General features: G+C 45.9%; 1 protein-coding gene across 1 annotated transcript in view; it reads right to left on the bottom strand.

Moving 5' to 3' along the window:
- NEK6 (NIMA related kinase 6) overlaps positions 1-25,171 on the bottom strand; it is a 663,914-nt gene that overhangs the window by 24,701 nt on the left and 614,042 nt on the right. The window contains exon 10 of the mRNA XM_078641833.1: positions 1,503-1,616. Within this exon, the coding sequence (XP_078497959.1) occupies positions 1,503-1,616 (114 nt within the window). The remainder of the gene's footprint in view (positions 1-1,502; positions 1,617-25,171) is intronic.

A 25,171-nucleotide genomic window follows, 5' to 3' on the forward strand; every position in this document is an offset into this window, starting at 1 on the left:
CCCTCTGTCATTTCACCCTGCCTCTGTATCAGCCCGGGCTGAGACAGCTTTGGAGCACACACACACACAGCCGCACCGAGCGCATTAACAGGTCTTTAAAAGACCATTAACATGTTAATGAGGCTGTGTTGTTCACCTCTCAGGCCCCTGCAGCTCCACTCTAACTATGGCAGGAATCGCCCGGCTGGCCCCCACAGAGCAGCAGTCTCCGAGTCGCGCTGCTGCTACTTGTGTTTGCAGACACACTTTACAATAAAAAAATTAAAACACTGGTATGATATGTGCAAGGTCCGCGGGCCACCAGGGAAGGCTTGCCGGGCCGCCACCGGCCCGCGGGCCGTACTATGAGTACCCCTGCTGTAGACCAACGTTTCAGCATATTTTTTATACAGTGGCAGGTTGGCGTAATACTGAGAGTCAAGGTCAAAGCTTAGTCTTGGAGTGGAGTTTTTTAAGAAAAGCTTTAGCTGGGCAGGAGTCCAGGATTGTAACAGATCGATATTAACGTTAGATATATATATATATTTTTTTAATTTCTGCAATTTAAAAGCAGTTGAGACATTTCTACAGAATACATATTTTAGAGTTCCTTGGTCAAATGTCTCTGTTTTGAGTAGGGATTGTTGCATTCCTTCTTCCGCATGGAGGAGGTTATATACCCGTCTGATGACATTGCTGAGTACACTAGCGTAAGAACTGACTAGTGAAAATCAAAGGCGAAGAGCTTGAACCAGGCCTGCTTGGGACATCTTTGTGAGTTTTCATAAGATCTTTCCTTCTTTTAGATCTAGGTGTTTCCATTCAGTTAATGGGATGTGTTCTAGAACATACGAAAGCACTGGCGGAATCTTGGACCTATATACCTGGAGTAGCAAAGAGAAGTGTCGTTGACCGGCATATAGACGTGATAGTGCCCCTGATTGAACGTCGGCTTTCCGGTTAAAATTCTGTATATGGAGCACGTTTTGTAGGGACTTTGTAAAGATTCGACCTAGACAGGTGTACTTGTTTGTCTCTTCCACCAATGTTCCCCCTAGAGTCCTGTTGAATTTGGTACTCCGGTAGTCCAGCACAGAAACTTTGCATGATGCCTGGGTGGTAAGGTCCCCACTAAAATGTATGGTAAGGTGGGCATCTCGCATCATGACATGATTATGCAAAAGTAATAGGAGTGGGGTCTGCCCAGGAAACGTCTTCAGCACTGATCCTTATTTTACAGCTTTCCTTATAGAGCTGCAACACACTTCTCCACAGAGTGGATATAGGACAGCAGGCTTTCTGATGGTAGTAGCTCAGCAGCTATGGGTTGTCGTAGCTGCCGAGCAACTACCAAGAGTGCCAGAAACTATGCTACCTAATGGGTGGTCATAACAAAGAAAGGGGGCATATGTTCCTTAATTACCAACAAACACGAGCTTTGGTGGAAAATCTTTCTCTGCCACAAAGGCTGGTGGTACCCAACCTCATTGCCAGAACAAGCCCTTTAGCCGCTACACACTTACCTTTTCAGAATAGTGCTCTGTCGGGAGGGGCGGGTATTCACATTGCTCGATCTTTTGACACAGAGAAAACAGATTCATCTTATCGCCATAGAAGGGACTTTGAAGAGCCGCCATCTGCAACAAAGAAGAGATATTCATAGTGTTAGCCAGGGCACAAGTCGAATAAAAAGAAGTGGGGGGGGGGGGGGACTGACCAAGTAAGACAATATGCAAATGACCTCATGACGTAGCGCTATAAAAGAAATAAAATAGTGCTATTTAAATTATTTCTGTAACTACTGGGACAGACTAACCCATCTGACAGTCTTACAGCGTCTGCAATTATATACAGGGACAGAACAAAGGCAAAAGCCTCTCTTAAGTGCCTGTGAAGAGAAGGCAAGCTGTGTGCCTTTGTTTCCCTCAGTGGCATTTACATTTAAATGCAAGGTTCCAGGCGGCCCCCAGTCAGCATACACAAACAAAAGGAGGCCGAAAGGCCCCTTAACTTCGGCCTAGCTGGAGGTGAAAAAAGGCTCCCTCCCTGCCTGCACGTTGCTGCTGGGAATGGAAAGCCGGCACTGCTGAACGTGTCCCGGGGCCTGAAAATGACACCGGGACAAGTTCAGCATATTTCTGTGGGGCCCAACTTCCTGGCAGGGGAGATGGCATCCACCCTGTGAAAAGTGGGGGGGACGCCGTGTACCCCAACCCGAGCCCTGGTGTTATCCCGGGAGGATCAATAATCGTGTTTACCAACCACACCTCTGTTCGCGCGGGATCTGCACCTGACACGCACGCGCTTGCTTCAGAGGTGGGGGCTGCGCGAGGACGCCATTTTACTCCTCCCTTTTTTAGTTGCTCATTGTTGAGGACTGGAGGCCCATGCTGTGTGGGCCTAAGATACTTTCAGACACATTATGAATAAATCACAATTACAGAGCTTGCACACTAGGACTACTAACATTATAATTGTACAATTACACCCCAGCCTCCCTCAAGCAGGTGCCTTTTAGGAACGAGCAGTTTTCCCTTCTACCAACATAACCTCTTTTTTTCATCTTTATTATCCTTATTAGAGGTGAGGAGTTTTCAACAAACATTTTCAATAGAGACTAATGACTCTTTTCTTTTAATTGAAAGCTCAATTGAAGTGCATTATAATACTGTTATTTTATCTTGAACAGCAGTTACGATGTTCTGTGGGTGAAAAAAGCTGTTCAAATTCTAAAGGTGTAAATTAACCTTTGCCGATGCTTGAATGAGGACTTGAGAACTAGGTAATGATGAAACAAAATAATAAATATGTATGGAAGGTGAATCCCTCGCTTTTCCCAGCGTTGCATTAACCACACAATGCGCTGGGTACGTCAAGATACGGCGGCCATGCTCTTCACCTTTAGGAAGCGCCTATAATCACCCGCGCGATCTGCTATTTGCATAGGAAGGAATCTGCACCAGTAATAAGGCCGGCTTCAAAGGAGGAGCTAAGAGCAGCCGCGAAGCTCAGGACGCAAGAGGCATGTAACCTCAGCGGGCATCCCTCGCCGTGACCCTGCTGCTTATTAATTCATAATGCACCTCAAGTGCTGCTTGTCGCTCTCGCTCACCGTCGTTACCAGGGCCACACAACAGAGCAATACCCCACTCTAATGAATAACAATTGGGTAAAGAGATGCTGTTATCCACTCTGCTTGGAAGAAGGCATGAGATCACTTGGCTGTGAGCTGTGCTGTGGTAGACTACGAGGTTCTTTGTGGGTATATCTGTAGATATATATATATATATATATATATATATATATATATACATATACACACACACACACACACATTACATACACACATTTTTATATATTTATTTATTTATTTTAAAGTTTTATAGAGCGCGAACCAGACCCGTGAGAGTATCAGAGCGCTTTACAGGTTTGAGGGTGGTATACAAAGCCATTAGGAAGGGATGGAACAATTGGGTAAGATGGGGATACTTTATACAAGAAAAAAAGCACGCAGTCTACTGTCCCGGCTACAAGAAGGATAACAAGTTGACAATAGGTAGAAACTTATAAAAGAAGGCCTGCAGTCTCAACTCTTGGGAAGGATGCCCAGGAGTGCAGTATTAGGTATCCTTCGAAGAGCAGTGGATGATGTCAAGGTGGAGGGTGGAAGCAAGTCGCTACGGTGATTGTGACGTAGTCATCAGACGAGGTATTTGCCCATTAAGGTGGTTTTGGTTTCCCTTTTAAAGTGTGCCAAGGACGGAAGTCTTCTAATGGCGGGTGGGAGGGATATAGAGATATATATATATATATATAACTTTATAAATATTACCTACTGGCGGTCGCCAGTAGGTATATATAGTTAGGATTTTTTCTCTATGGGATTTTTGAAAATTCTATGTCTAATAACTTTGGCGTTTGTGGACGGAATTGGCTGAAATTTTCAGGACAATGGAACCTTTTGTTTCTGAGCAGCCCCTGAAAATTTGGGGGGGTTTCGTCAAGGGGGGGCCGAGATAAAAGGGGGGTCCCAAAACACGTTTTTCCCATGTTAATTTCCATAGGGCGGTTGGCCTCACTTTTAGCTCGAACGGCTGAATGGATTTGCACGAAACTTGGCAAAATTGTAGGGACTGGTAGCCCGATGTGCCTTTGCTAGGTCTCAATATATGTGCTCCAGTGGATTTTGAGAAATTAACGTTCAAAAAAATATATATATCTGTAACAGCGCTCTGGGTAGCGCTCCGGTTCGCGTACTTGACGCGTAACGGAACTTCGCGAAGCCGATTGGCTCTCCGGTGTCTGTCAACATTCTAAACAGTCCGGAGCGGCCGCCATCTTGTCTCTCGGTAGGATCGAGAGACAAGAGGAGGCCAAAACAAAGGGGGAAATGACCATAAGGGGGCATAGTAGATCCTCCCTGACCCCCTAGGTTTGATGTGGAGGCTTTAAAAGGGCCCCGCGGGGCAAAAAAAAAAGATTTGGTTTTTTTGCGTGGGGAGCGCCCGGTACGCTTTTGTGCAATGGGCGGTGGTAATCTAAATGATGAGGGGGGGGGGGGGGCAGCGTTCAAAGCACATCAGCGTGCATAAACACGAAAATGTTTTTATCTACCACGTACTTGACTTATCTCTCTGAGATGCATTCCCTTGTGTTTCGGCAATGGTAGTCTGTTCATTACATAGATCGCCCGAGGGCGGTAGTACAGACCGCGCGTAGGAAAGGGTCAAAAGCCAGGGGTATAGGAGTATGTAACAAGCGAGCCATTTAATTGAAAAAACTAAACGTGACAAACGGTTGCAGGATCAGTGAAGGTTGATTTTATAACTGAAAGTATATAGGGTTGTCCGTATTCCTAGTCAGTACCCTTCCCCGCCCGCCATGTGCACAAAGACCGCATACATCCCCCATAACGTCAAGGCTAAGTAACTAGAACGTCATAAGGAGTTGCAAGTCGCTCCCATACTGTCGCCATTTTGGTCTAGGCCAGGCAGGTCCAGAGTATAGTTCAATGTCTCCAATAAGTAGCGGCAGGACCAGAATCCCTTTCGGCAGTTCTGGCTTCGTCATTACGAGCACTAGAAAACAAGACATTCTGGGCAATACCACCCTTGACGCAGCCCTTTATTCTACAAGATGGTGTCTTTCAAAAGCCAGGGGTATAGGAGTATGTAACAAGCGAGCCATTTAATTGAAAAAAATACATGTGACAAACGGTTGCAGGATCAGTGAAGGTTGATTTTTTAATTGAAAGTATAACAGGATCAGTTACAATAAAATCGTCCATACGCATACCATGGGCGAGTATCATGGGTAACATTACTTCGAAGCTTTATTAATACAATAATCAATAATGAAAAATCGACATCAATAGGGTTGTCCGTATTCCCAGTCAGTACCCTTCCCCGCCCGCAATGTGCACAAAGACCGCATACATCCCCCATAACGTCAAGGCTAAGTAACTAGAACGTCATAAGGAGTTGCAATTCGCTCCCATACTGGCGCCATTTTGGTCGAGGCCAGGCAGGTCCAGAGTATAGTTCAATGTGTCCAATAAGTAGCGGCAGGACCAGAATCCCTTTCGGCAGTTCTGGCTTCGTCATTACGAGCACTAGAAAACAAGACATTCTGGGCAATACCACCCTTGACGCAGCCCTTTATTCTACAAGATGGTGTCTTTCAAAAGCCAGGGGTATAGGAGTATGTAACAAGCGAGCCATTTAATTGAAAAAACTAAACGTGACAAACGGTTGCAGGATCAGTGAAGGTTGATTTTATAATTGAAAGTATAACAGGATTAGTTACAATAAAATCGTCCATACGCACACCATGGGCGAGTATCATGGGTAACATTACTTCGAAGCTTTAATAATACAATAATCAATAATGAAAAACCGGAGGAGGAGCCTAGCTCGCGGCCGTAATGGTCGCCCTTTAGCTCGGCTCCCGCAGCCCTCCGTCCTGATTGCCTATCCTGTCTTCCATCCTGTCCGGGGACGACACATTTTTGGGGCATCGGTAACATAACGGCTTGTTTGTACTTACCATCCGACCCCGGGGTCTCGGTGTGCAGTGGCTCCGGAGTTGTGGCCTCTGAGAGATCGGGGCCTCTGCGAGAGTTGGACCGGGACCTGGCCGGTGGGATCCGACGGCTCTCGGCCCCGGCCGAGAGCGAGAACCAGTGTTGGGAGCCGATGTGCGAAGATCCCGGCGATCCTGACCCGGGCCTGCCCTGGTGGCCGCGTGGCCGACGTGGGTGAGAGGGCCGGGGACCTGAGTCTGTGAGGGGGTCTCTCCCCGCCGCTGCTTTGTCCGGCGGCCCTGGTCGTCGGGGCCCGGACTCCGCTTGATTGGGGCACCGGTGCTGGTGCTGGCGAAGACCCGTCTCGGGCGGACATCCATTTGGCATCGAGGCCGCCCTTGCTGGGACCCCCGGAGCTTGTAAAGTCCTACATTTGAGAACTGTTCTTTCCGGGGGTCTTGGTGAGCGGCGATTGGGCTGATTCACGAAATGGCGGCCGACCCTCTGCAACGAGAATCACCCTGTGGCGGCGGGCCCGTGTTGCCTATTGGTGTGAGGAGCGGATCTGGTGGACGTGAACCGACGGTCAGAGATATCATGGACGCCCTGAGATCCCTACACGCTTCCCTGGCCATCTCGGTGGGTACGCCACGATCTGCGGCAATTTTGGGCGGCCATTTCTTCTTGTCGCCCTCTTGTTTCGAAGACTTCATTGCCTCGCCCCCCTCGATTGACTTGAGTGTCTCCGCCACTGATCGAAGATCGTCTAGTGTGTCGGTGACTTTGGGGCGCCCTGCTTTTCAAGGTTCGGACCCCGGGAACTTGGATGCTGTACTACGACCCTGTTCGACATTGTTGCCTGAAACTATTGGTGGACTGCCGACTGTGCCTGCTTCGATGACTTTGCCTGTGTCTATACTTGGGGTCACCTCGCCTGCTCCAGTGACGCAACTGAACTCCTGTTTTTCATTGCTCGTGCTGCGATATTTGATGCATCGATACTTTCTGTTTGGACTATTGCTCCCTTGTGGATCTATCTACCCCCCGCGTAACTATGCTAGTCACCATTCCACTCGATTACATGCTGATTCAGTACTTAGTATGTGGTTTTACATTGCCATGTGGTGGGTGGGGTTTGTCGCTCGAAAGGGTTGGGGGTGAAATGTACGACTTCCGTTTGATTCCCGGTATACGATTTAGTAGCATAATTGTTTTTAATCGTGGAAAGATGGGAGGTCCCCTTCTCCTAATGTTTTGTGGCACGTGATGGGGTGTCGTCCTGGTCTGTTTTTGATTGTGCTTGTCTGGTTGGGCGGAGGGCTGCGGCCGCCCATTCGGATTATGGTTCTTCTGCTCCTCCCTCCTGTCTTCTTTTCTCCGCTTTTGTTGCCTTTTTGTCTCTTTCTTCTCTCTTACTTCTCGCTATATTTCGGGTTCTGGTTTAGGGCGACAGGCACGCTGTTTGAAGGGTGGGCCATAGCCTTCTACAGGGGTGCAGGGTGGGACGGGTGGGTTGGGCTCTATTTTTTGTTTGTCTTCTGGTTCTATGGCCCTTTTGTATCTCTTTTTCGTGAGGCCGCGTCTGTCCCGACCTCCTGTGGTGTGTTTCGGGTGGGGGGTGTGGCGTCGATCATCCTCCTGCTATGTTTCGGCTATCTTTCTCCCCGATCGCCATACCCCCACTTGGGCCGCTACTCCTTTTGTCTCCTGTCTTCCCGCCACGGGGGGCCTGTGTTGACGTGTCTTCTTCCTTTCGTTTTTTCATATTTTCTTATTTTCCTTTTATTGTTTTATTTTGTCTTCCCTCCATTTTCCTCTCCCTTCCTCTTCCCCTTCCCCACTTCGTTCCCCCCCCCTTTTTTTCCTTCCTGTGCCCCAGAGGTTATTATGACGGGCTGGTTTTGATGCATTGTTTTTCCGATCCCGCTGTTCTGGCTTGGTAGTGTCTTGGGTGGCGGGCATGTTACGATGATAATGCTCAGGGGCTGATTGTGTCTCACGTATCCTGATTTTCTTGAATGCATTGTATTGTCCCCCCGATATTTTGCTTCCATGCCCCCTTATTAATGTTGACGTTGGTTTGGGATATCGGATGCCTCCGTATTGAAAGTGAGCCTGTCATATGTCTTCTCCCCATATTATAAAATTAAGCCTTATTTACTCCTGTGTTTTAGCCCTTTGGTTTCTGTAATTTTCCCCTTCTACGATTGTACGGCCTCTACTTTGTGTTGATTGATTATGTAATATTTGCCTGGTGACTCCTGATTATTTTGCACAATTGCGGCCGGCCGGATTGGTTGTAGGCCTCGACTTGTCTTTCCTTTGATGTCAATAAAGGTTTTCAAAAAAAAAAAAAAATAATGAAAAACCGACATCAATAGGGTTGTCCGTATGCCCAGTCAGTACCCTTCCCCGCCCGCCATGTGCACAAAAACCGCATACATCCCCCATAACGTCAAGGCTAAGTAACTAGAACGTCATAAGGAGTTGCAAGTCGCTCCCATACTGGCGCCATTTTGGTCGAGGTCAGGCAGGTCCAGAGTATAGTTCAATGTCTCTAATAAGTAGCGGCAGGACCAGAATCCCTTTCGGCAGTTCTGGCTTCGTCATTACGAGCACTAGAAAACAAGACATTCTGGGCAATACCACCCTTGACGCAGTCCTTTATGCTACAAGATGGTGTCTTCCATTCAGAAAATATTGTTGGCAGCATTTTGAAAGGAAAGATAAACGGCCGTTCTCCTAGTGAGTCTCACATTGTTACATTTATGAAGAATGTTGAAGAGTAGTATGTTGAAAATCTGAAGCCATTGTTCTACAAACTCTCAACCAGCCTTGGATGGAAAAATCCTGAAGAATGTACAAACTGAAAACCAGTTTTTGTCTGCATAGCATCAGCAGCAACACTTGAGTCAGCTTTGTGTGAAGCCGCCATCTTGATCCAATCAATACCGTCCCCCTGCACACATTCAGGGCCCAGGCCGCATTGCGAGGGCACCGCAGGACGTGTGTTCAGCTCAAACGGATTGTGGGACAAGGTCCAGAATGGAAGAGTCACCAAAAGGCTAAAAGTCCCGCCGGACCCCGGGAGCCGCCCGCCTATGTCGGGGGCGATCTCAGGCCACACCAGGGCAACAAGACTTGGGGAGGGGGCAGGAGCCAAGTGCCCCGTCCCAGTCCGCGCCACCACACCGCCCCTCGGGGGCCTCCGCCAAGCGGCTCGGGGAGGCACCGCAGGCAGCGGTTCTTCAGATCAGTGGCTCTCACCGGCAAGGCTCCCCTCCGTCAGCAGCGATCGTTGGCGCTGTGGTTGTGTAGTGTAGCTCCTATTTTCCCAATAGGCTCTGCGCATTGGAATAGTGCCTACAGCAGTAAAGGCCTAGGCCAGACGTTAACTAGGTCTACTACTGTCGATACTAGACTTAATTTTTGGGTTTGCCAGCTAAGCTCAGAGTTCGCTAGAAACTTTCTCGAATGTTCAAGGAAGGATTAACTCCCCTGATTAGACAAGAAGGGATTTAGTTTCTGACAACCATAGAACATGACAACTTTGCTCTCCCCTAATCAAGAGTCAATCTCGAGAGTCGTGTGAGCACAAGGCAATTATTTTACTCAGTCAGTACGTGCATTCTTAGTCTCATCAGAATGTAGAGAAAAGGAAGAGACGGGCGTGTTCAATAAAAGATGTTATTTATTGATCAGTCTCTTTTCTCGTACAAGAGAAATGGATCGATATTATTGCAATACTTATAGTTAAGTAAAGTGCATACATTAGAAGCAATAGTATAAAATAATACTGTAAAAACATTGATATGGTTTCTGAGCCATATGATGTTTAAAATGAATAAAATATATTTACATACACATATACATTTGACTAAACGTACTCAACTGGTGTTTCTAAATACGCCTACCCCGTGTACCTGACCTAAGTCTAATGCGTGGGCGGGAATAGAAAGTTACAGTTTAGTTTAAGTTTGTTTTTGCCAAGTGAATAACTAAAGAATTCTCTAGGAGGGGTTATTCAGTTCTGTACCTGGAATTTAGGATGAATGAGGAATGGTATCTCTTTCTCTGCTCTCGATATTCCAGGCTGCCTGCGAGGGCTGCCCAGAAGCGCCGGTGCTGGGTCTCTCGGCTTGAGATAGCAGCGCGTCTCTCAGCGCGTCAGGAAGGCGGGGCTGCTGGCTGCGGGGTCTGCTTCTGCTCTCGGCTTCGGCAAGTATGGCTGCTCCGTCTTGTCACCACGCGTGTGTTTGCATAGGGCAAGGTCGGCAATATTTATACCTTAAAGGTGCCGGGATTGACGTAAGGATGGACATAGGTACGTCAATAAAGATGTCATACGACTTGCTCGTTAGCACATTCTTTACTAAAGTTCTCTGTGAAATCAAAACAATGGCCGCACGGATTATCCAGGTTGTCATAGGTTTGATTTGTTATGAGAACGTCGTATGCCTTATCAGGGGCTGGAGGAATATCGCTTGTCTAATTAGATCTCAAGCGTTATGACCTAATCAGATAACACGTTCCTGTGCCGTAGTGTGACTGCGTCAGATAACGGTATCTGCATCATGGGGAATTTCTTGCCTCATGGGCTGACTGTTAGTTAACTAGCTAGTAAGTTTAACCAGAATAGGGTCAGGAATAGGGGGATCGAATCAGAACCTATAGAAATACACGACACCCACTCCACGCTAACTATGGTCATATCTACTAATCTATGCATAGTATAACATAGTACAACATACTATAGAGTATAGTGTATACCTTACCACCCCAAAATACACAAAATGCATTTCGAAATTTTCAAATATACTGAAAAATTGCAGTCATATATATTGTATGCACTTAAGCTATGAATTAAATGCAAAAGTAAACACGCATTGTTATGCATTATTGCTTGTTGGTATATGAGAAATACACATGAAATGGCTCTTAATATGGCTATACAGAAAAAAGTCGAAACCATTTCATCACATAAAATCTATTGCGAACATACCAGCGGGCAGCTAAAGTCTATAAAGTCTATAAAGTATCTAAAATAGAAATCTTAGTTCTCTAGGAATAGTCTCTTACTTTAAGCAGAAAATCAGTGTCCCGGGAAAAAATATATAGAAAAATATTTTAGGGGCTTGCTGAAAAAAGTTGCTGTCCGTGAACTGGATTGTAATTGTTCATGTGACTTTATTTTTAAAGTTGAAGGCCGAATTCAGGGAACGCCGTGTGCGAGTTAACTCAAAAGTCTCTATTTCTGTTCCGGAGAGAACATCATATCATTCAGGCTTTCGAAAAAACTGTCAACAGCTTCATGGGAAAGTTCCTCTAAGTCGGAAATAGGGGTAACCATGCATTCATGCGCATGATTGTCTCCATTGACATTCTGATTTGCATTGCTGACAGAAGGTCGTACCTGTTCGATGCTGCTTTCATCTTGAACTTCACTACTCTTCAATCGCAGTGGTGAAGATTCCAGGAATGCCGTCATCAGAATTGGCAGCCTTTGAGGGCAGCACAGTGCGTGAACCTTGGTAGGAACCAACAGTGTATCTGCATCCACTGGCGCATCCGATTGTAGCGTCAGACAGGTGTCTAACACGCATTCTTCTCCGCATAGCAGACACCTTAGTACAGGTAAAACACACCTTTGCCACATTGGTCGAAATGATAGAAACCAAGTCATGTTTAGGTCTCTAAGCCGGGATAGTCCCAGGATTTTTGATATCCGGTCCCGGTATCCAATGGCTAGGATCGTATCTTCCATTGTCGTGAGATTTTGTTCTGTGACATGGGTTGCCATAACGAAAAATAAGGACTAGGAATAGGATTCCTGCAATTAGTCCTAGGATCAGGGGAAGTCCGCCAAAAATCGAATGGACGAAGTCTGGAAAAATACCCAGTATGGCTTTGAATGGTGTTAATGCCATCGAAAATACTGTCTTAAATACCTTTGAGACCCCTGTGGTATCAGAAATATTTAAGATTTCGGTCAGGATTTCCGCGAAATGTACGGGGGAATTAGTTGATAATAATGTATGTATCTCTGCAGTCGTCCTTGCGACTTGTAGATCATACGTTTCTTTAGATGACGTGAGCCTTGTAGGCGTCTGAAGAAGCACTGTTTTCATTCTGCTTAAAGTGTCTATTCGAATAGAAGTAATCTTCAATCCGGGCCATACCCTTGCCTTCTTTCTGCTGTCTCAATTTGAGTAACCTTCCAGGCCTCATTGTATGCTGCATATACAGAGGCTGCTATGAAACGCTTATGACGCTGTTTGCGTGGTCCCAGTATGAAATCACGCAAGTCAGCACCATCAGTAAGTAAAGTTAGGTGTTGCTTAATTTCAGGCAGTGTGGAAGTTTGTAGCCATTGAAGGCATAATTTGCCCACACTGTAGGTTGTTATTATCCCTGGGTGATGTCTTTGGGGATATCTAGGGTCTGGCCTGGTCATTTTGAAACCCTGTGTTTTATTCAGGAATCTATCTTGACAGTTATTTGTATCTGTGGGCCAGATCAACCATTGTTTCCAATCAGGATGTGTTCTGTTTTGGTTAAGTATATGGTTTATGTCTATTTCTTCATCTGTTTCAGAGTTATTGCTAAACATTGTTGGCTTTGGAATAGACAGGTTATTTAAATCTTTGATTTTGGCTAAGCCAAGACAGGTGGTTTGTTGAACGGTGTCATTTAAAAATATCATTTGTTCTGGGATCATGCAGGCTCTAAACAAAGCTTCTAAACCCTGTACTTGCCACTCTTTTGTACCCCAAACACTTTTCAAATCAACATGTTTGTCCCAATAATCAAATCCAAAAGTATTCATTTTTTCAAAGAAAGAATCTGAATATATCAATTTTGTGTTGGTTATCATGGTTTTCATCCCTGTCTTGTTTGACAATTTGTAATAAAATGTTTCAGCATTAGTTATGTTAAAACCTGAAAAATATGAATATTTGCCATATACGGTTCTAGAGCTCCCTTTTGGAGGTGTAGCACAATGTTCCCATTGATTAAAATTTAAAACATTTCTAGGTTTTGCAGATTTATGCAAGAAATGGTTACCATAATGGTTATAGCAGTACATGCTGTCATAATTTGTAGAACCCTGCAAATAATCATGTTTTGTAAATTTAGCAGACATTACTAAGTCAGACATCATATTGTTTATACTTTCAAAGTCCCAATCATCAGCAAAAGAGTTTGGTTTTGCAAAATCACTCAAGGAGATCTTGATTTGGTGTGGATATTTCAGGATCTCGACCGGACCATAAATTTCATAGTCAGTGTTGTCCCAGGCTACCCCACCAGGTATTGGAATTGCTGTGAAGTTGGCTGAAGAAAGTTCTAAAGAAAGTTCTCGTTTCTTGACGTGTGAAGATGTGTGTGGTTTGAGGACCAAGTTGATGTTCTGACTTGCTGTGTCCATTTTAGCATATTTTCCCTCAATGAAGCGTCCCAAAGTAAATACCATGATGAGCCAAAGTATGAGGATAAATGCACCAAAACCCACCCAAAATTCAATCCATGGAGAAACTAGATATGTTTCTTTCAGTTGTTTTAAAAGTTCCTTCGCTTTGTCTTTAAAGGATTTTGATGATGGCTGTGTCTTTTGTTCGCTGAAGCCTTCAGAGGAATCATCGAAGTTGATGAAGTAACCGGATGCAGTTCTGTCAATTGTTCCAATTGGTTCAGGATTTTTGTTTCTTGCATTTTCACTTGGTACTTCTGTATAGATTGGTGTGTCTCTGCTAAATGTCTTTATTTGGGTTTTCAGAGGTCTAAGTTCTATTGCATTGTTGCATAGTCCTTGTTGTTCTTCCGTAGGCGTTTCGAATGTGATGAGCCTCTTTGATAGGACCTCTGTACTGGTAGCAAACCTTGGTGTTCTGCTACTTATTGGGAGTCCACTTGGCCTACTGTTTGTTATCGGCCACATGTTGTGGTTTTACCAGGTCGATGGATACAACTCGGTTCTCCTTTTTTCCAGCAAGTGGCGGTAGTACAACTGATCTTGTCCCGTTGACAGACAATACAGGAACTGCTTTTCTGTAAGAAGGCCCAAATTCCTTCTTTACCGCGATCTTCTCCCTGACTAGATCCCCGACTTTTGGAATCCAGACAGGTCTTGCTGGGACAGGTGGTGATTCTTCAGTGGTCGTTGGCTGTTGTTTCAACTGTATGTTGCTCAGGTCTTTTCTTGTTTTGTTTAAGTCCTGCAAAATAGCCAAACGGTCTTTGACATCAAAGCTTTTTTCTGTTACCACTGAAGTCTGACTATCAAGGTCAGAGATCAACATCCTAGTTCCGAATAATAATTCGTACGGACTGAATCCCTTCAGAGAATTTCTTGGCAAGTTATTAAGACTACGTTGGACACTTATTAGATGTTTGACCCACCCAGCTCCCGAACCTAATATCCTTTCTATTATAGATTGCTTTCTGTCTTGGTTTTTTCTTTACACCATCCCATACCCTCAGGAAGGAAGTGAGAAGATTCCCGCCGGGCTGTGCTCATTTGGCCATTCTTTCCCCCCCCAGGCTGGATTGCCTGAGTGAAAACAATGGTCGAACGTAGCATGCTCTTAGCGTATATGCCATTTAGACTCGCAAATCTTGTATAACAGTCCGGACGTCAGCCGAGTGCTGTGGATCTACATTATAAGTGGGAACTAGCCTGTATATGTTAATCGCAAGCCATTCTTTTTAGTGGTGATGTTATCTGCCTTGATACGACGAGGTATTAAACTGCTTCTCTCCCCACTGCGATCTCTGTTGCAGTTTGGGCAGTTTTTTACAAACATGGTGTAGTGCAGGCTCATGCCTGGCCACCAGTACCGTGATTGTAATTCCTCCAGAGAATCTTTTAATTTAAGGTGTCTGAGACCCTTGCCCATGTGTGCGTCTGCGATTAACAAGTTTCTCCTGTCCATGTTTGGAATCACTCTATCCCCCACTCCAGGGATTCGAGCAAAAGGAATGGAGTTTGCATCTATGATGTATGTGTAATTGAGTGGATAGTTGATCGGTAACGCCGAGCAGTCGCCTTTTGATGACGTTTTTACTGCCAGCAATGTTTCGCCGTCAATGTATTTTAATGTACGCTTTTTCCGATCTACGGGAGCCGGTTTACTGGCTGCCGCTGCGGCTGTTTCAGCCAATGAATTCCCTACAACGTGAACGCCATCACGCTGGTGACTCAGTGAGTGTGTCACGTGAGTCTTTGGTAGTTCTTTTTTCAAAAGAGCTACCTGTTCCCAGAGCAGTCTCTGCTTTATTGGTGCATCCGTGTCATCTTTGTAATCGTTCTGAATCCAGGTCTGCAAATCCTTGTTATATGCTTTGACGCAGAAATATGAATCTGACACTATAAGTGTCGGGAATTCGCGATCCGCATTATCTAGCGCCATTTCCAAAGCTAATATTTCAGTTTGTAGTTCTGAATTAGTTTCTACTGAGTGTGTTTTTGTTAATAGAGGTCTTAGTTTACCTCCGTGCCACACTTCTTTTGTAATCTCACATGTGGGATTGTATGCATGTTCTCCCCAAACGGAGGGTTGAGCATGTCCGTCTGTATAGATTACACAGGCGTAATGTCGTAGAGGCAGAATGTCGATTGGCAGAGGATACGTTTTTTCATATTTTAGATTTTTTAATTCTTCTAGTTCTGGATCAAAGAAGTAATATACTTTGTCCGTTGTGATTGAATTTACCCATTGTAACCATTCTGGATCCAATGTTGTTGTTGGTAAATTACACGGTGTTGTTAATGCCTCAAAAGCTGATTCTGCTGTTCTGACTGTGATATGTCTACCGTCAGCTATGTCTTTTTCTCTAGCTATTGCCGTTTGAACTGCTTGAACAATTTTTCCTTTGTTGTTGAATCTCTGTTCAGCTTTTGTGTACAAATGTGATTTGAATGCAATTGGTACCTTATCTCCCTCATTAGAGGTTAGGTATGTGAATCCGTATCTCCCTGGGATGACTCGGATCACAAGGTTGCGTGTATTATCACGGGTTTCTAATTTTGTTTTAATTAGCATGTCTGTTTGTAAGGATCTCAAAATTTCTGTGTGTGCTTGAGTCCAACTGGATCTTTTAAAGTCTGGTTTAATTAGATCGTAAAGGGGTTTGACCCTTTCTGCGTAATTTGCAATGTAAGTTCTTCCGAAATTTAGGAAGCCTAGAATTGACTGTAGGTTTTTTAGTGTTTTAGGAGCTTGGATTACGGCACATTTCTCTAGGAAATTGTCTGCCAGGCTCTTGCCTTCACTTGATAACTCATATCCTAAGAATAGGACCGTCAGATGGGCAATTCTGGACTTTTTGAAGTTGAATTTGTAACCCTCTGCAGCGAAACCAAGTATTATGGTGTTCACTCTTTTCAAGTGAGTTTCCAAGTCATCATCTGTTAAGTAAATGTCATCGACATAAGATAATGCTTCATCATCATATAGTTGTAGTAATTCTGTTACTCTCGCTGAGAATACCCCCGGGCTGTTCTTGTACCCCTGGGCTAACCGACAGAATTGTTTTTGAGTGCCATTTACTGAGAATGCAGTTAAATATCTGCTCTCTGGTGCTATGTTTTGACAAAAGAAACCGTTGGAGATGTCCAAGGTTGTTTTGTATTTTTTGCGCACTATGTTATTCATTAGTGCAGCACTGTGTGAGTTTTGCACTGCAAAAGTTTTGCAACATGTGTTAAGGTGTCGGTAATCCAAAACTAGACGGTACGAATTGTCTGGTTTGGAGACCGGAAATAAAGGATTGTTCATTTGTGAGGTGCAAGTTTCAATCACCCCTTGGTATTCTAGCTGATCTAGTATTTCATTTACTTGTTTTTTAGCTTCTTGCTTAATTGGGTACTGCCTTTGTGCAGTAGGTTGTGATTTTAACTGGACTTTGTGAGGAGGAGAATCCTCATCCCATCCTACATGATTTTTATATAAAGCAGGTGCTAAGGCCACTGCCCACTTTCTAGCAAGTGTATATTTTTTATGAATCGGTATTTGATTCGAGAAGGCAGGCATAATTACTTCTTCGCCATGAGGGCACTCCCTGACAAACTCTGGTGGCCAGTCTTTTTCAGCTAGAAGGATGTCATAGCCCTTGGATAGGTTATCCCAAAATAGTCCCCTTATTTTCCTAGTCTTATCTCCCTCTATACGTAATGTTATCTCGTATATTTTGTGGGGCTTGCTAACTCTGGTATCTGCAGTTTCCACTTGAAGGTATTCATTCGTGTCCACTGTCTCCAGATGATTCATAAGGACTTTGCGAGCTATGCTCACCTCTGCTGCGCTGTCTAGCATTGTCTGAGCCCATTCTCCGTTTTTCAGTTGTGTCCTCAGTATTCTCGGCATTGTTAACTACCTTGATACTGGCTACCTTCTTTTTTGGAAATTGTGATTTCTTTTTCAGTTGAGCAGGTTCCTTGTCTTTGGACTTGGCGTGCTCTTCTGATCGTCCTCTTCTTTCCGATTTCTGCGAGGAATTCTGAAAAGATTGAGAGGGACGTGTATCAATGTCTTGATATCTATCAGGTTTTTTAATATTATCCCTATTTCTAAGGTTATATCTATTCCCAGAGGGTTCACTCTGAGGTGACCTTTGTCTCGGGTTTGGAGATTTCTCTCTTCGCCTAGGAGACCTTCCTCTGGACTGGAATTTCTTTTCTTTAGGATTGGATTGTTTATTTCCATCCCAGTTCTTTTTTGGTGAATTATTATTAAAAAATATTTTTTCTGGACTTGTAGTCAGTTGCGGTTTTACTGGTATTCCACCTAGACTATCTCTGCCTAGTTCTTCATAGGATTTTTCTATGATTCTGGCAATTTCAGCTGGTTGGTCTGCTATATCTGTCTCTTTTAACCTCTGGCGGATCGCCACGTTTGCTGCTTCACCCTTTATGTTGGCTAGTAATATAGCCGAGACCTGCTTGAAGTCTTTTAGTAATTTCATACCAAGAGTTAAAGCTGGTTCTGGACCGTATTCATCTTGAATTTGTTTTAGCACATCTGGTATCACCGAAATGGATGGGACACCGTGCGTTTTTGTGTAGATGGAAGCAAAGACTGTACCCCAAGTGTCACAGTCCTCAATATGTGGTGCGATTCCCATTGGGAGACATATAGTCAGAATCCTGTGTTTTTCTAATGGGGTGGTGTCAGGAAACACCGCCTCTATTTGGGTAATTTTCTGTGCCAACCAGAATGGTATCTGTTCCCGTTTAGCTGGAACTTTACCTAGGCAGGATTGGATGTTCTGTGGTGTAATTTTATTTGTGTTCCCCTGGTGAGGGGTCAGCTGTGGAAGTTTAATCGCTGGCTGAATTGTTGAAGTCCGCATTACATACTGAACTAATTGTCTGTGAATTTTTAGTAGTTGTTTTAGCTGTATTAACAGCTCTGCTGCAGGCATTCTTTCGATGTCTGGATGTGGTGTGTATCCGGCTAGGACCGGCCACGTTGCTCCTGGTCTTCCTAAAGGACCGAGCCTTGTAATGTGATTGTTATGTATTAGGGCGCCATCAAATAAGAGCAAATGCTCTTGGAATTTGAGTGGTACTTCCACCTCCTCGAAAGGAGTGTACTCATTAGGAGGTTCCTCTACTTTGTAATAGTGGAAGTACTTTGTTACAGCATTTGCTGCTGGAAAATTTATCCATGTATAGTATACCTCTGTCTGCCGATATTCGTGTGCCTCGATTACGAATATGACTGTGCCACCTCTAGGTGTCAGTCCATTTTCTATAAGTTTTAGAGTTATAGCTCTCCTTTTGGCGACCTGGAAGAGTATTATATCCGGGTCTGCATCGAGTGCTGTAGTATCAGCTGCTGCTATTTCAGTAGCTAATCTAATTGCCTCTCTTTCTTCATCACTCTCTGTCATTTTACCGACAGGAGGCTTATGTCTTTTGTTTGCAGATCAGGTTTCTTTATGGAACAAAGATTAGGTGCACAATATTTTGGAACTGTTTTATCCTTCAACGTTGACTAGACCAAGAACCATACATAGGAGTTCCCTCCTGCGAGGTTTTGGAGGATATTATAACCTTTCACCCACTCCAGACGTCTTTGGAGTATTTAGGAAAAGGGGTCTGAGTGAGAAAGCACGACTGAGTTACTCTAAATGTCTTACGTTAGTTTTATCGCCCTTTCCAAACGCGTTGGGCGCCATGTAGTGTAGCTCCTATTTTCCCAATAGGCTCTGCGCATTGGAATAGTGCCTACAGCAGTAAAGGCCTAGGCCAGACGTTAACTAGGTCTACTACTGTCGATACTAGACTTAATTTTTGGGTTTGCCAGCTAAGCTCAGAGTTCGCTAGAAACTTTCTCGAATGTTCAAGGAAGGATTAACTCCCCTGATTAGACAAGAAGGGATTTAGTTTCTGACAACCATAGAACATGACAACTTTGCTCTCCCCTAATCAAGAGTCAATCTCGAGAGTCGTGTGAGCACAAGGCAATTATTTTACTCAGTCAGTACGTGCATTCTTAGTCTCATCAGAATGTAGAGAAAAGGAAGAGACGGGCGTGTTCAATAAAAGATGTTATTTATTGATCAGTCTCTTTTCTCGTACAAGAGAAATGGATCGATATTATTGCAATACTTATAGTTAAGTAAAGTGCATACATTAGAAGCAATAGTATAAAATAATACTGTAAAAACATTGATATGGTTTCTGAGCCATATGATGTTTAAAATGAATAAAATATATTTACATACACATATACATTTGACTAAACGTACTCAACTGGTGTTTCTAAATACGCCTACCCCGTGTACCTGACCTAAGTCTAATGCGTGGGCGGGAATAGAAAGTTACAGTTTAGTTTAAGTTTGTTTTTGCCAAGTGAATAACTAAAGAATTCTCTAGGAGGGGTTATTCAGTTCTGTACCTGGAATTTAGGATGAATGAGGAATGGTATCTCTTTCTCTGCTCTCGATATTCCAGGCTGCCTGCGAGGGCTGCCCAGAAGCGCCGGTGCTGGGTCTCTCGGCTTGAGATAGCAGCGCGTCTCTCAGCGCGTCAGGAAGGCGGGGCTGCTGGCTGCGGGGTCTGCTTCTGCTCTCGGCTTCGGCAAGTATGGCTGCTCCGTCTTGTCACCACGCGTGTGTTTGCATAGGGCAAGGTCGGCAATATTTATACCTTAAAGGTGCCGGGATTGACGTAAGGATGGACATAGGTACGTCAATAAAGATGTCATACGACTTGCTCGTTAGCACATTCTTTACTAAAGTTCTCTGTGAAATCAAAACAATGGCCGCACGGATTATCCAGGTTGTCATAGGTTTGATTTGTTATGAGAACGTCGTATGCCTTATCAGGGGCTGGAGGAATATAGCTTGTCTAATTAGATCTCAAGCGTTATGACCTAATCAGATAACACGTTCCTGTGCCGTAGTGTGACTGCGTCAGATAACGGTATCTGCATCATGGGGAATTTCTTGCCTCATGGGCTGACTGTTAGTTAACTAGCTAGTAAGTTTAACCAGAATAGGGTCAGGAATAGGGGGATCGAATCAGAACCTATAGAAATACACGACAGTTGCGGCCGGAGGCCCTGCCTAGTCAACGCCCCGGCCTCTCCATCTCGTAGGCCGCAGAGTAGTCGGGGAGAAAAGAAGAGTCACCAAAAGGCTAAAAGTTCCGCCGGACCCCGGGAGCAGGCCGCCTATGTCGGGGGCGATCTCAGGCCACACCAGGGCAACAAGACTTGGGGAGGGAGCAGGAGCCAAGCGCCCCCTCCGAGTCCGCGCCACCACACCGCCCCTCGGGGGCCCTGAAGAATGTACAAACTGAAAAACAGTTTTTGTTTGCATAGCATCAGCTGCAACACTTGAGTCAGCTTTGTGTGAAGCCGCCATCTTGATCCAATCAATACCGTCCCCCTGCACACATTCAGGGACCAGGCCGCATTGCGAGGGCACCGCAGGACGTGTCTTCAGCTCAAACGGATTGTGGGACAAGGTCCAGAATGGAAGAGTCACCAAAAGGCTAAAAGTCCCGCCGGACCCCGGGAGCCGCCCGCCTATGTCGGGGGCGATCTCAGGCCACACCAGGGCAACAAGACTTGGGGAGGGGGCAGGAGCCAAGTGCCCCGTCCCAGTCCGCGCCACCACACCGCCCCTCGGGGGCCTCCGCCAAGCGGCTCGGGGAGGCACCGCAGGCAGCGGTTCTTCAGATCAGTGGCTCTCACCGGCAAGGCTCCCCTCCGTCAGCAGCGATCGTTGGCGCTGTGGTTGCGGCCGGAGGCCCCGCCTAGTCAACGCCCCGGCCTCTCCATCTCGTAGGCCGCAGAGTAGTCGGGGAGAAAAGAAGAGTCACCAAAAGGCTAAAAGTCCCGCCGGACCCCGGGAGCCGGCCCCCTATGTCGGAGGCGATCTCAGGCCACACCAGGGCAACAAGACTTGGGGAGGGGGCAGGAGCCAAGCGCCCCCTCCGAGTCCGCGCCACCACACCACCCCTCGGGGGCCTCCGTCAAGCGGCTCAGGGAGGCACCCCAGGCAGCGGTTCTTCAGATCAGTGGCTCTCACCGGCAAGGCTCCCCTCCGTCAGCAGCGATCGTTGGCGCTGTGGTTGCGGCCGGAGGCCCCGCCTAGTCAACGCCCTGGCCTCTCCATGTCGTAGGCCGCAAGAGTGGGCGCAACTCAGCTGGCCGAGCGAGACTTGGGGAGGGGGCCAAGCGCCTCCTCCCAGTCCCCGCCACCACACCGCCCCTCGGGGGCCTCCGTCAAGCGGTTCTGTGAGGCACCGCAGGCAGCGGTTCTTCAGATCACAACAGAGTCTCATGCTCGATCGATTGAGCTGGCCGAATCAGGCAACAAGAAGGTGGGGGGGGGGCACCTCTTGCTCAACCACCACCTGAGGAGGTGGTACTCTCTTCCTAGGAGGTGGTGGTGGTGGTGGGGATGCACCAGCTGAACCTACAAAACTTGCCATTGCTAAGTGATGAAAAAAGGTCTTCCTCTCACAAAGATGAAAGTCAGAGTGAGGAAACCAGGAGGGGTTTTCATCATTTGGGACAAAAAATAGTTCTAAACCAATGAAAACTGTTATTTTTAGGTCACATGACCTAGCCTAACATCATTAGGAAACCAAAAGTGAAATGAACCAATGAAAATTTTTATTAACAAGTCACATGACCTGTTATGCTTACGTTACGCGCTCCGCGCCGCGCCGCGCCCCGCCCCGGATCGCTTCCGGGAAGCTGCGCTTCGGGCCTCGCTTCGCGCATCGGGTGCGCTAACGCGGCGCGTCATATGACGCATTACGCGACAACGCGATACTACAGTGTTTCTGGATGTTTCAGACTGAAGCTGGCGTCAGCATGAGAGCACCCCGTGGCTACGTCGTGGCCATTCCGCGAGCAATCATGGCAGTCGCTCCCCACCGGAAGTCTGCGGGAGTCGGGGGTCCCGGTGACTCTTGTAGAATCTTCAAGGCTGAGGGGACGCTTTTGGGAATGGGGCCCATGCCCTAGCAGTCAAGCGTCCGAGTTCCAGGGTTGCCCAGAGCCATCCTTGCAGGCCAGGCCCAAGTCTGTGGAGCCGACCGCCATTTCATGAGCTCCGTGGCAGCCGCCTATCGCTGTACCACAAGAGTGGGCGCAATTCAGCCGGATGGCGGGTGAGACGATGTAATAGCAAGAGCAGGCGCAACTCAGCTGGCCGAGTGAAGCGCTGGGGTGCAGCTGAGAAACCTGCACCTGGGGAGGTGGGGGAGGCTCGTTCGCGCGGCCTCTCCCTTCCAGTGCACCCCACGCCGTCTCCTGGCGCAGGTATATGTGATGGTCGGACCAGGGCACCGCAGGACGTGTCTTCAGGTCAAACGGATTGTGGGACAAGGTCCAGAATGGAAGAGTCACCAAAAGGCTAAAAGTTCCGCCGGACCCCGGGAGCCGGCCGCCTATGTCGAGTGAAGCGCTGGGGTGCAGCTGAGAAACCTCCACCTGGGGAGGTGGGGGAGGCTCGTTCGCGCCGCCTCTCCCTTCCAGTGCACCCCACGCCATCTCCTGGCGCAGGTATATGTGATGGTCGGACCAGGGCACCGCAGGACGTGTCTTCAGGTCAAACGGATTGTGGGACAAGGTCCAGAATGGAAGAGTCACCAAAAGGCTAAAAGTTCCGCCGGACCCCAGGAGCCGGCCGCCTATGTCGGGGGCGATCTCAGGCCACACCAGGGCAACAAGACTTGGGGAGGGGGCAGGAGCCAAGCGCCCCCTCCGAGTCCGCGCCACCACACCGCCCCTCGGGGGCCTCCGTCAAGCGGCTCGGGGAGGCACCGCAGGCAGCTCAGTGGTCTCACCGGCAAGGCTCCCCTCCGTCAGCAGCGATCGTTGGCGCTGTGGTTGCGGCCGGAGGCCCCGCCTAGTCAACGCCCCGGCCTCTCCATCTCGTAGGCCGCAGAGTAGTCGGGGAGAAATCCCGGGAACGGCGGCATGCATTTGGATCGATGTTGCAGCAGGCTGCCATGTAAATAGTTATTTAATAAAACGTTTTACCCTGTTACTTTGCTGGTGTGTTGTATATATCTTTAATATTTGCATAGGGTTTGTCGTTATTTTGGGCGGCGGAGCCGAGCTGTCTTGCAGCCATCATGGCGTCGAGCTCGGTTCCTCTCACTAGTTTCATATTTCTCATGAGGGGTTGTTCCTAATGTTTCTATTTTAGCGAGGTCAAAAAGAGATCCCATTAGTGGCCTACTGATTTTGCTTGATTCCTTTTGTTTTTTCTAACGATTTTTCACTATCTGCAAAGACTAAACAGAGTATTGCGACTCTGTGCTTGTTTGTAAATAGAGAATGAACCAAGAGAACCAATTCCAAAACAGTAAATGCTTGGATAACAATCAATCAAATGGAGAGGGAAGCAGGCACGACGGATTACAATGGGGGCAAAGGCCTGCGTTTCCTACCCTTCACTATCTGCAAAGAGAGAATACTCCTAAAAGAAAAGAGGGGGGAAGGGGCAGCGTTCAAAGCACATCAGCGTGCATAAACACGAAAATGTTTTTACCTACCACGTACTTGACATTTTAAAGCTTTTGATATTTGCTAATAAAAAACCATTGAAATTCACTGAAAAAACCATAGGTTATAGACCATATATAGTTAGGAATTAGCATTTACAAAACCTTGAAAATTCACTAAAAAAACCATGGGTTATAGACCATATATAGTTAGGAATTAGCATTTACAAAACCTTATTTTACTCACACAAAACCATTGAAATTCCATATATAGTTAGTTGCACTAACTATATATCGCGCACCCGCAATCCACTGCTGACCATGTCACATATTACATCATTCATGACATGGTCAGTGACATCACTGATGACATCACTGATGACATCTCAAATGACATCACTGATGACATCACTGATGACATCTCAAATATAACCCATGGTTTTTTCAGTGAATATATATAAATATATATATATATATATATATATATATATATATATATATATATATATATATATATATATATTTTTTTTTTTACTTATAAAGTTTTATATATAGATATATATATATTGTTGACGAAGAGTGATTTAGGTCTTTTTTGATCCTCACCATGCACTGTGAAAGCACTCTTTACGCTATTACAGTTGATGCATTATGTGTAGGTACGGCAATCAACCAATAGTGAACAGAATTAATAAATTTGATATCCTATAAAGATATTGTATGGTAATCCACACTGGGGACTTCCTCACACATTTTACAAACAATACAAAATTAAATAAAGAACTTATTTAGATCAGGAAACCGCGTTATTTTCATTTTGAAATAGTAAAGACAGTGTTATGGCAACAATACATTATTTTCTAAAGAGATATGTAATAGATGACCCTTCTGCTCCTATACACTGACTTAGAATGTAATGTAGTTTAGGAATTTACACTAAATGAAATTAAAGTTTTAGTTTATGCTGTGCACCTTCGTCGCTTCTGAGCTCAAATACAGGACCCCTAAGGCCACGTGAGGTAATGTGGCTGCGAGGAAAAAGTAGATGCAGCCACCACATGCCCAAGGGGAACTGGAAGACCTTAGAGAATTTGTCTGCATTGATGACAGAAATTTACTAGGCGGCAATCTGCATTTCCAAAGATCGGGCTGGTTATTGTATCCAATGAGGTGCCTTATTGGCTTCAATAAAC

This window comes from Lissotriton helveticus, chromosome 5_1 (genome assembly GCF_964261635.1).
Source record: "Lissotriton helveticus chromosome 5_1, aLisHel1.1, whole genome shotgun sequence".
Taxonomy (NCBI): domain Eukaryota; kingdom Metazoa; phylum Chordata; class Amphibia; order Caudata; family Salamandridae; genus Lissotriton; species Lissotriton helveticus.